This window comes from Gymnogyps californianus, chromosome 1, assembly GCF_018139145.2.
Source record: "Gymnogyps californianus isolate 813 chromosome 1, ASM1813914v2, whole genome shotgun sequence".
Taxonomy (NCBI): Eukaryota; Metazoa; Chordata; class Aves; order Accipitriformes; family Cathartidae; genus Gymnogyps; species Gymnogyps californianus.
Window position 1 is genome coordinate 155,939,583 of NC_059471.1, and position 12,634 is coordinate 155,952,216.

Consider the following 12,634-nt stretch of genomic DNA (forward strand, 5'->3'; position numbering starts at 1 on the left):
AGACAAGGAACTTGATAAATTTGGAGAGGGGAAGGGAAAAGCAAGGTGTGAGTGTGAGAGGTCAGTATTCATGGCTGATCATCCTGGGTAGGTTTGCAGCAGCACAGGTCTTCGCCTTGGGAGCTTGCTTTGCCTCTCTGATGCCAGAGAAATTGTACAAAATACATGCGGAAGGGGCACGTAGGGCATAATGCTCTTTTACCACAGACTGTGATCAAAGCACTCTTTAAAATGAGGCCTCAGCTCTTTCTTATGCACCTATTAGCATTCTGAAGAAAAGTTTGACCATTAACAGACAGCTACTTTGCTGTGGTTTAGCAAACTGGGAGAGGTGAAAAAGGTTTATTTTAATAGAATGTACCACCTGTATCTAAGGTTCAAGTGGAGCCTGTGGGCTGGATTTGGGAAATAACAGTTCCCTCTGGAAACCCACCAGAGAAGATGATCTCTTCCTTCCTGAAGAAAATTATTTTCTTGTTCTGCTCTGCCATTTGTTTGTTATGAGTTTTGGTGATATGGAGGTCAAGGTGGACTGTGAAACCCTGCTTTGGAATCAAGATATTTGTCTGACTTGTTTGCCCTCGGTGAAATCAGCACTGCTGCAGCTTCATTGCCATGGGAACCTCCAGTTACTAAATTTAATTCAGCCCAGGGTTTGCTTGTCTGTTCTGTTGCTGCAATGTAGACAGGTGATAAGCAATATATTGATACTAAGGTGTATCATACCAAAATGATTAGGCATCGATATTACCACGGTATTGCAGCATCTGTGGTATTGCTCTTGTGTTCTGCTCTGAGCTGCCTGGCCCTCCTGTGCCTGCCTCCAGCCTCCTCTTCCTCTCTCCTGGCAGAGCAAAGGCAGCGCTGCCTGCATAGTCAGAAAGACGGTCCAGCAATCGGCAAAGGTAGGGACTGCAGGCAACCTCTGCTTGCTGGTGGTACTTCTCCCTCCCCCTGCAGAGCAGCCAAGCATGGAGCGCCCATGGACCTTGGGGGGGAATGCTGCTGGAGAAGGGAGCGCTGCACCCCTAGGAGTTGTGGCATTGAGGTGGGTCCCAGTATCTCTGCGGCATCCATGATGGTGTGAAGTCCCCAAAGGACAGACCCTGGCTCCACAAGATCAGATTAAACTGGGAGCAGGGAGATAGAGGGTGTACAAGCAGAGAGTGAGACCCCTGCCACCCAGTCTTCTTCTGAAGTTTTATTAATTCCTTTATACTTGGTGAACCTTTTTTTTTCTTTTTTTCTTTTTTTTTCCCCCATTGGTGTTATGTAAGGTTCAGATGGTATCTGTTAGGCAGTTAAGTTTGTGATAATGCAGAGCCTGATGTCTGAACCTCGGTTCCAGTGCTAGTAGAAGTGGTGGAAATGTGCCTTTACTACAGCCAAGCTGGGGAGACTTCGTTGTAGGCTCATTGACCTCAATGCAAGGCTCATTGTAGACCGGGCTTTGTGACGGAGAGACATTTCACGTGGCTAACTGCAGGATAATCGATTTTGTAGGTCTTTCATGATTGTTTGGGTTGTTGATTTCTAATGTTTTGTCCCTCTGTAGTTTGGTTTAGTGATACTACATCACTTTGTACAGAATTCATAGTGAGCATAGAGTGTGTAAACCTTTACGTTAAAATCTTGGCTGAGTATTGATTAATCAGTAAAAGGTTTTAAGCTGTTTCCTTTAAATTCCAGGACCATACGTCTTAATTTAATAGTTGAGAGGGATGGGGAAAGATACTGCTTTACCCAAAGGAATACATTTTCTGTGTTATTTGTTCATGACAGGTATTTTCAAGCCAAAAGGGGTATTTTAGGGAAGGAGACGGTTCTCTGGTGGTCGTTATCTGATAAAATGACTCTCTGCTTTCTTTCATGTAGGTATTACATTGGTCGCCAGATGTTTGTGGTGGTCTCCACACCAGAGATGATCAAGCAAATCTTAGTGACAGAATTCAGTAACTTCACCAACAGAACTGTAAGTAGACAAAAAGGTTGGCTTTGTGGATGGAGTTGGTAGTACTGCTAATTTGAGCTCAGACCGAAACTGACTGCAAGGGAGCTGGAAATAGAGAGAAAAAGTGCAACGTGGTTCAATAAGACTTAAAGCTATATAAACTCAATATATACATTCAGTCAAAGACTCCTGTTACCAGGACACTCTGAGGATGAAAAAGAATGTCCTTAAAAGAGACGCACTGCCCTTGTGACTGAGCCACCAGATGGATGCTGAAGAGAGAGGGTTTCAATATCCAATTTTGCCACTGACCTCCTGTGAAATCCTGGGAAAATCACTTACTAGCTTTCTTCCTTGGTTCTCAATCTGTAACATGGGGACAGTATTATTTGCTTTCTCCCACCCATGGTCTGTTTTTTGCTTTTAGACTTTCTAGGGCAGGAGCAGGCTGCTTGGGACAGGGACATGCCTCCCACAGCTACTGTATGTTGCTTTGTCATACTTATCCCTCTGAAAAAAATAAATAGCAAAGAATGAAGTTGGAGTTAGCAAGGACTTATACATATGCTGTTGGTTACACGCTTATATATTAAAAAGCTCTTTTTCAAGTACTGGTTAGAACAAATAATGAGGGGGGAGCGGCCAGAGGGACTGTAAACATTTCCAGCAGTTCCTCAGCATTTTACAAGGAAATACTGTCACTGTGACTGCACACTGCCTCAGTGCCATCCATTCCCTGCTTCCTCCTGGCCTCTTTGTATGCTCAAACGTGCTCAAATAAACTCACATGTATTCAGGAGGGTTGTTTGTGCCCTCAGGGAAAATTTCATCTCTGATCAGCTGTCTGTCTCCTCTGTCCCTCTGATCCTCTGTGCAACCAGACAGTCTGTTTGCAGACTTCTTGTCTCCTTTGCTTGCTTCTTTTGTTACATGAGGTTCATCTTGTGACTACTTGTATCTTATTTAATAACCACTTGTACCAGTCGCCCTCCATTCTGCCTATAACTCATATCTGAATGGAAGAATCCCAGTGTGCAACCTTCTTAGGCTGAAGTTGTTGTGTGTGGCAAGGGTCTTTCCCCCATTTTCTCTGTATTTGAAGGAATTTCCCACCCCTTCCCTTCTTCCACCCCCAAGCAGGAACTCTGTTTCTTCCTGTCTATAACTTTCCCATGCTCTTCTCCTGTATATTTGATAGGAGTAGACTGTACTCACTATTCATAGCAGTAGCTGGTGCCCAAATAACACCTCCCTGAAATTAGAGAGCATTCCTTTGAGGGTACATTCAGATATTCATTCTGCTCTTAATTTTAGTCAGCCTTGTCATTTGAATATATCTGTCTGTGCATTGTCACCCTTCTTATTTGGCAAAATTTTTCTTTCTCTCCAGGCTTTTATGGTCAGAGGTTTATCTCTCTTTCTTGTGGTTGTACATCCATCTGTCATGCTCTGTAACATTTGTGTTCCTCTCTAAAATTCAGGTAGGTCAAGTTACTATAGCCAGTCTCTCTCCCTGTCTTTCCTCATCAGGGATCTGTTAGGTATAGCTGTCTATGTAGGTTCATATCTTGCCCCTATCACTTAACTGTCCCCTGAACCATTTGTGGCTTTTCTGCACAACATCCTGCTTTATGGATGAGTAACTGTGGCACAGACTGAGTGACATCCCCGCCACTAACCAGAAAGCCTGTGACAGATGAGAAAATTTAACTCCTACCCCTCTCTCTAACAAAATGAACAGTTTCGCCCCCTGTGCCCTGTTGCTATTTCTGGCTTGCTTAATGCCCATGAGTCTAATTCAAATGAACTTGCTTCATCTTATATGCTTTTATCTGCTTGTTCCGTGGTCTTCTGACACAGCTGCAATCTTTGAGCATTGTTATTTCTCACTTTCCACTTTGTTCCCCCTCTTCTACCCATTGCTTTTCACTTACTGAAGATAAGCAGCCTTCTGTTTCTGGGTCCTTCCACATCTAACTTGATGATCTTTTTCCCCTCTTGAATTTTCACACTGGAAGCCCCCTCTCCTCTTTAATTCACAATCAACTGTCTTGATGAAGTTTTCGGCTATCCTGTACACTAAGGATTCTATATGAAAATAAATAATGCTGGATGGTATGTAATGAAGGCCAGTGGTATTTATTCAGATGTGATTTTGGTTATATGTGAATAATAGTTGAAAGGCGAGAGTGAGAAAAGCACTTTCCAAGTAATAGAATTCTTTCTTCTCATATTGACTGAATAAACGTCGTTTTAAGACTTTTAATAGGGTTGCTTCTGTTTATGTATTTTAAAATGACTCAAAGCAAGGTCCTATAATTTAAGTGAGAGTTTATCTTCACTAGTGAAGAATTCAAAATGCAAAATAGATCCTCCTACCTTATTTTACCCATTGCTTCCCCAAATGGTCTACTGATGAGTGGTTGTAGAACTGGCTTTGGAGTTAGTGCTGTTCACAAAGCTAGGCTAATATCTTTCAGTCCAGACATGGCATACACTTCTTATTTCAACCCAAAGCCTTTTTTTAGCTTGAGTGTCAGTCTTTAAGGGTGAGAAGGATAGGAAGGGAGTGAGACTGGTAGGTTTGAACAGGCCTTAGGAAAATCAACTGTGCTTCCCCCCCGCCAATGCATTTCCAAAATCAAGATTTGTACTTAATCCACCAGAGGTGAAATGTGAGTTATCTAACCCAGAATTCCACAAAGAGAGATTATTCACCACACTATGCAGCAGTTGTAGCAATCACATGTTAGCAAAGCGTCACTAAGTTGCAGGCTGTGCAGGACTAATTCTGAAAGCTAAGTGTAGAAAAAGTTTATATTCTGTGTTTATTTTGCTGCTCTTTCAATTAATCTTAAAGTATGTATATATTAGAGTAAGAGACAATGGGAAATTGAACTTGTGAAGGGTTGCAAACAGTGGATGAACTTGATAGACAGAAGAGGATAACATAATGATTCCGTGAACTCCGAGCTTTTATTAAAGCTGTCTGTAATGTGATGTCATGCCTTTGAGTGCTCGTAAGAAGAATGACCTTAATCTGGGATCATGCACTTGCTGGCTACTTGCTGGGAAGTCATCAGAAGACCTTTATGGAATCAGGGTGGTTTTAATTTGCTGAGAGGACTCTTCTGGAAGCATCTTGCGTCTCCACATCCAGAGAGACCTGGACCACTTCTACACTTCTCACGCACTGAACCTATCCACTCACTCATTATATGGACAAAGTAGATTTTGCATGTGATTAGAAGCCAAACTCTTGTTCACTTTATGCAATTATGTTTCCCTTTTATTATTATACATTTCACATCTTTACTATGAATATCTTTCAAATATTGCTGTAAAAAGCCTTTTAGGTTCCCTTGCCATCTTCTGTTGTTTCTGAGTTACTAATCAGTAATTCTTGCAACAGAAGTGTATGGTGGCTGCACATCAAATCTGCATTAAGGTTCACTTCCTTTTAGAACAAGCAACCAAGACCAGCACGCAGGGTGTTATTCGCCTGTAGGCATGGGATATATTTATTGTTAACTGTATAATCACAGGCAATAATGACATTCTACTTTCCCACTTAATTTTGACTTGATTAAGGTAAGCATTGTAGCCATTTAAAAACAAAAATGTCTACTGTAATGTACCTTCATACTTGAGGCATATGAAGCCTTTTCCCTATGTTTTTAATTATAGTTGAAGAAAAAAACATGAAAATTAGCTTATAGACCTTCTGCCAAAAAATATGGAATTGATTTTAATTTAGGTTAACCATGGAAACCTCAGCCAGCATTCTAGGCAGGGCTGTGCTGCAGTAAATGGTACCTTTTTCTCACAACTATGGTAAGTTGTCTCTTGAATAGAAGTTTTCTTTTAAGAGCACTAAGACCGTTTTTAGCTGCATTACTGTGTTGTGAGTGAGATATAGGTTTACGATGTTTGTTGCATTCTGCCAGGCAGGATAATGATACATAATCTGTTTTCAGATTGTTTTTAATTTCTGCATTGAAAATTTGTTTTTGAATTAGTACTTGAGAATCATTAAAGTGTACTTTTAAAAATGTAGGAGCAGAATGTTAAGATGGAGCAATGTGAAAAGAGCTATTACCTGATACATAATTTAAATGACTCAGAAGTTGTAGGCCAAACTATTTGCTAAAAATGTGGATCAGTGAGCCCTAAGGCAAAGTTAAGTACCGGCTAGTCAAGGTTTGCCAGGCTGCTGGAGTCAGTGCTCTGCCAGGATTCATGTGGCTATCACAGGTGGAAACTCATAGTTGATCCAGACCAAATCCTTAAATCTGCATGCCAACCAGCTGGAGGAGGGTGACGTTTTTAAATATAATAATCTACACCAATTCCAATAGCTGTAAGAAAACACCACTGTTTTCTCATCAGGAGCTTTGCTGTTACAGTGGAAAAAGTAACAGTGGATTAACAACAAATAATAATGAAGTAGTAAAAGTAAGAACAAAAAAGTAGCAAAGAAGTTGATATAACATGGCAGTGCAACTTCTTTGTATCCCTGTTGAAGGAAAAGCGAATTGCCTGAGCTTCTTTTCTTTTTGCTTGTCTATCCTTCCCCCTCTCCTAGTTCATCTGTGTGGGACATGATTATTCTTTTCACGTGTAGAATTTGCCTGTTACACTAAGCTGTTGGCTTCATCTTTATTTTGTTAAATCTGTAAAGCTTCAGGCCTACCTGTGGCATTAAACAAATAAAATACAGCCACCAAATAGGAAGGAGGCTATTTTCTGCATCTTGTTCAGCTGTGGTCCAGGATGGCTGCCATACCCCTGCATTGGCTGTTCTTTCTGGTATCTTATTAGGGGACACAGTACTGGCAAGAAAAGTGTCTGTGTATATTGCTCTATCAAAAGGTCTATCCAAATTTGATACAAGATGCCCTCCAGAGGTCTCTTCCAACCTCAACCGTCCTGTAATTCTGTGAATTTTGGGTCAGGCCCACAGCCAGCATAAATCAGCCTACTTCCATTAACTTCAGATGACCCTACACCAACTGATAGCGATTATGCATCTCCAGAGCAGGGCTGGGATGCACAACTGGCTTCAAACAGCTGAGTGGTGCCTCAGGAACTGTCCCTCTGTGTGTGTGTATGTGTTCTTGGCCTTTTGCAAGTAAAAGGTCACTTGTGTGTCTTGTGCAAGAACTTACTTGATGCATCCTGACTTGGTTTTTAGAGTACAGGCATTGCCTGTACGCAGCAGCCCTGCTGATGTGCTGTCATTTGGTAAACGGTGGTAATTCAGTTGTGTATCCAAACCCATAGTCTGACCAGGCTTATGGGCTGGGCTGTTTCTTCAGTCCCTCTCTCACAAATATGGGTTTTGTTTTGAAAAATAAACCCAGCAACATATTCATTTGGAGACGTGTCATATAAAAATAGTTAAGGAATGAAGAGTTGTGTACTGTTGCCAAAAGACGCATATACATGCTGTCTTGACCCTGTACCCTTGGTGGTTTGGTTTAGAAATGTTTCTTTTCTTCAAATTAAATGCCCTAGGATTATTTCCAGCTGTGTCAATGCCATCATCATTATCATCCTTTCACGTGAATTTCTTAGTTTATTTCCAAATTGTTGTTGCAAAGTGTGATGAACTCAGTTTGTAAATAGATGATGAGTGTGCTTTGTTGGAGGCTCACCTTTGCATGGGCACATGGTTTGAAGCACTAGTGACACACTGTGACAGTGGGTAAGTCAATATTTGGAAAATGATTCAAAGAAATGAGAAAAAATGGTGAAATATGTATCATGAGATCTTCATTTTTCTACCCTTTAAAATGACTGTTCAGTGGGATGGTTTAGTACACATGTGATGTTCCAGTGTGTGCTAATAATTTGATTGTGATCTTGAGTTTTAAAAACAAGCTGGTTTTTGTGGCAGCAGAGGGAAGGAATGTGCTTTAAGTTTGTTCACTGCCTCAGTCTTTTTAGATATGTTTCTTCATTTTCCCATTCCTTCATCTTGTTTCATCTTGTTTTTTGTTGGGTTCACATAGGACATGGAAGGTGACCAGCATAATGCTTCTGGACACAACATGTCTCAGGATTAGTTGTTACATCTGCATGTGTGCATGCATGCATATTTGTATGTATTTATGGATGCATACAGATGCACACATATTTGATTTGGGGTCTCTGTGATTTGAAGAGATGCTGAATCTCTAGTCCTCACTAGAGCCTTGCGGACATCAGTTGTGCCATATCTTATTATGGAAACTTCACAAAATGTGCTGCTTTGTACATGCCGTGGTGACATTTCAGTTCCTGATGCAGCAAAGCCATCACACCTGATGGCAGGCCATGCCTTGAACATCCAGTTCTTTGTGATACAGAGCTGCGATGTTCTCTTCTCCCTCCCTCCCTCCCTTTGTAGGACAAATTTAAGCAAGTGTCGATCCTGCCACATGTACACTAAGGCTCAGTCTTGTTGAGCTGAGAATATTCAGTGCTTCCAAAAATCATTCTCTGCCTTACGAGGGTAAGTGAAAAGGTGTCCAAGCAGTGAATTTATTAAGATTTACTTTTTTGCCTAGCAGTTTTCTACAGCTGCTAGATCATAGTTTGTTTGAAATCTTGGCTGGTACAGCATCATTATAGAAAGGGAATTACGCTAGCGGGGAATGCATTTGGCTGTATAGCGCTTAACTGTTTAATATTAATTTGTTTGACTGCATATTTGTGCGTGCTATTGTACAGCCATGTGAGCCCAGATGCGTGAGAGATTTTCCAGTGCCAGTGTCTGCCGAGCAAGAGCTCTTATCCTTGTTTTGACCTAATGGTTCTCACTGGGCTGTGCCAGAGCAGGAACTCCTAGGCTCAACAACCATAATGATGTATCTGCTTTCTTTCCCCAGTGTGCCTCCATGGCTGTCTTCTAGACATACCAGGATACCTTTCTAGCTTGGTCAATGTGTGTGTAACTATTTTGCTGCCTTCTTTACCTGGTAAAATAGCTTTTAATTCTGGATTTTTTTTTCTTTCCTCTTTTTGCTTTCAGAGCTTGCTGGTTAATTTTTCTGAGCAATTAAATCCAGTTTTGTTTCAATGTTTTAAAGTAGCAGTGCATATGCTTGCAACAGACACTTTAAAATTAAAATAATAAATATTGAGAGGGTCATTTCTTTCAGACTGTGTATAACTTTTTATGCATGCACAACAAATTGCCCCTTATTCCCCATATGCTGCAGCTAATAGCACAAAACTACTGTTGTCAAATGATCACTGCTATTGACTGTAAAATTAATCAGACTTTGGCTTCAGTTAGCCTTAAAGAAAGACTTGATATATTAGTAGACCGTGTTCTGGGAACCACCTGATCCTCTGAATCCCAGTGAGATGAAGTCTGGTTTTGTGATTAGGGCTCTAGGTTGGGATTTAGGAGCTCTGAGCTCAGTTTTTGGCTTTGCTACAGAATTCCTGTGTTCACAAGGGCAAATCATTTAGGAAGTGCTTTGTCACCTTAACAAATGTAAAAGAATATGTTGGGAATTTCCAGCTGAACATTATCATTAGTGAATGTTAGTGCTTCAGAACTGACGGCAGAGGGTTGGGATTTGGTTTATCTGTTAATTCAAATAGTTGTGGTGGGAGGTTTTTTTGTTTGTTCTTAAAAGAAGCTTCAGAAATGTAGAGGAAAAAGTTTTATTGAAAAGCTCTTTTTTTTTTTTCTTTTTGAGTAGCTTTCTATTGTGAAGTATTTAAAAAAAACCCTGAAGTACTAAAGTTAATATTAACAGATTCAGTTGAATGTATTTTGAGGATTATCTTCTCTTAAGTTTGTCATTTTTATTTGTAATTCTAATTCAGAACAGGAAACCAAGTGAAACCTCTGTCCTGCAAGGTGGGAAAGCTCATTTGTACCTACCTTGAACACCTGGCATGTGCCTCTGCTGACTTCTATTCCTAAAAAGATGTTAGCATTTACTTATTTCTATGCACATTCTTATGTCTCGTTTAATTCAGTTGGCTGTGAGTGTGTGTTTACCTAAGTATGTTTATTAATAGTCTGTCCACAATGGGGACGTTCCCTTAAATAGGAGCCTTTATTTTTCTGCGCCTCACATGGTCTCTTCTCACATATTTAAGTATTTGATAAAGACGAGTTTCTGAAGGTTTAGGAAGATATCGATAACAACAGTTTGGAGTGCCGCAGAACAGCTTACAAGCAAGCAATCTAAAAACGCTGACTGTAGTTAACAATTAGTTTAAGGATGGTCTGGAGGAGAACCTCGAACAGATATTTTATTTTCTTTGAGCAGTTACTTAGATGGTTTGTTGTTTGACGAAGGTTTGCAGTGTTGTCGTGGCTGGAGGCAGCTCTCCTGCAAGAGGTCAGCATATAGCCAGCAGTGGTGGTCAGACCGTAGTTGGGCTTGGAGAAAGCCACACTTCTTGTGAGGCTGCTATTTTAACTGGCTAATATATTGTTGTCCAGGTAGGTCATGTGAATTTGTTTGCTTAAGGTTTATGAATCTCTAATTGAGTAAGCAAACACTAATATTTGTCACATTTCCAGGTAAGATAGATAGCAAATAAAACCAGCTGATCCCTCCTGTATGAAGGGCTAGCAATGATGGTGGAAACAGATGGGTTACACACAGATGGAATACAAGAATAAAAACTTTCCACTTTTTCTCTTTTCCAGACATGGGTTGTCTCTTTTCAGATGCCGTGGGCCATAAACCTTGGCAATATAAAAGCAATGCAATTGACTGTAAGGAGGCTAGAAGGCTTAAAAACAAGTTTCCTCTTCCCTCGCCCCCATCAAGACATGATGAATCAGTAGGTTGAGACCATGGCTGATGTTGAGATGCACAGTCATCTTATCTTTTACAGGATTTATTACGAAGTGAGTTATTTTTCAGCATGGGTCTGAGTATTTGAATCTATCCCTGAGTCTTTCTCTGGTTTATTAATGGGCTGCAGTGCTGCCATCACCATGGTATCCTGCTACCTCTTCCCCTGTGAAGACTGCAAAACCGCATGTTGATGAAATTTACATTTTTAATTCTCCACTCTCCAGGCCTATACGTATAAAAATGGTTTGCAAAACCATGGGGGAACACAAACACAAGGACAATCTGGTATCGAGAAATGACTAGGGTTGCTGTGTTGTTTTGTTCGTTTTTAATGCTCTCTCTTTATGCTATTATACTGCAGCCATCATTGGTTCAATACCTGCTCCTAGGTAGACACCAGAACACCAGATGGATTACGTACTTTACAGCACTAATGATAGTGGCTGATAATGTGTGCAAATCTCCCTTTCACTGATTGTTCAAGGCAGTTAAGAAATACTGAATACAGCTGTACATAATTACGCTTCTTTTGAAACTAAACCAGCCTGTGAAATTTCTGTTCCTGGAAAATGGTCAAAATTAGTCAATAACAAAAACAAAACAAACAAACAACAAAAACCCAAGCCCTTTGCATGTGCTTAGTTAATGGTATATTGTGACATTCTGTTTCTTAGATGCAAAACTTCCCTGCCAACTCTATTGAGACTTACAGGGGGGGAAAAAAATGCTGCATAATGAAACTACAAAAAGGTGGTTTTGCTGCAGGTGTAGCAAGAGCTGATGTGACAATGCTCTGTGTGTATGCACTTGTTTATGTCAGAAGAAGTTTGTGTAGGACTAAGTATGTATGTGTCTTAGTGTGTTGCAGGTATGTGAAAGGATATTCCCTCTTTCTACCCACTCCCTATTTCTTTCACGTTTCTTTGAGTTACTGTAAGATCAACTTTTGAAATTATCTTTTTTGGCTTGTTTATCCTCACCTTTTTTTTCTTTCTTCTATCATTCTGCAAAATTTCCTTTTCTAAACGACAGAAGAAAACAAGATCAGAGTTTTATTAGGTTTTGCCTTCCCTTCCCCCAGTTTTTCTCCTGTTGAAACTTGCCAATCACTTTTAAAGCCTACATTGGGCTTTTCTGCAGCACAGGAGATATCATTAAGGCTTTAAACCCACTAATGAGGGAAATGTGCGCTGCTTGAAGGCTCCTGCAATATTAACTACATCCAATTATGTTAGGTAAACGTATGAGTATAGTCAAAACAGGATGAAAGCATATCTTTCTATTCAGGCCAAAAGCAGTCTTCTGAGCCAATCTTTCATCAAACTTACATTGGCTATTTATTTACTGGTTTTGCAGCACTTTTTTTTCTTTATACTGCAATGCTGAAGACAAACAACGCTTACAGACAGGAAAGGACTATCTATTCCCAGGGCTCTGTTCCGTATTTAAAGAACACGTTTTATTGCTGGATAAAATATGTGAAATCTTAAGGCTGATAAATATTTTTTCCTGTTTAAATACAGTATTGCTTCCTTATCTAATCCTGTTCTTAGCTGACTGTGTTATGAGTAGGTGTGAAACATGTGAGTGGAGATGCAGTTCGTGCTGGTCTTTGCTGGTCCTGACCTTTGATTTCTGTTGATTTGTTGTTTTTTAAAGGGAAGTTCAACTTATCCTACTTCTTTAGGCATATGCTGTGGGGATATTTTTTCTGAAGCTTATTCGGTCTAATAGCATGGGTTTTCAACAGTCCCTCATTTCTGACTTCTGAAACTGTTATTTGTCAGTAGCAGATTGGTTGTTTTGTTTACAGTTTTCTCCCTTTTCCCTATTCTTGACATATAGTAGAGCGTCATGTCCTTTGATT

General features: G+C 40.2%; 1 protein-coding gene across 1 annotated transcript in view; it reads left to right on the top strand.

The window, feature by feature from the left end:
* The window catches only part of TBXAS1 (thromboxane A synthase 1), a 233,206-nt gene that overhangs the window by 101,107 nt on the left and 119,465 nt on the right, over positions 1-12,634 (top strand). The window contains exon 4 of the mRNA XM_050899408.1: positions 1,876-1,972. Coding sequence (XP_050755365.1) covers positions 1,876-1,972 — 97 coding nt within the window. The remainder of the gene's footprint in view (positions 1-1,875; positions 1,973-12,634) is intronic.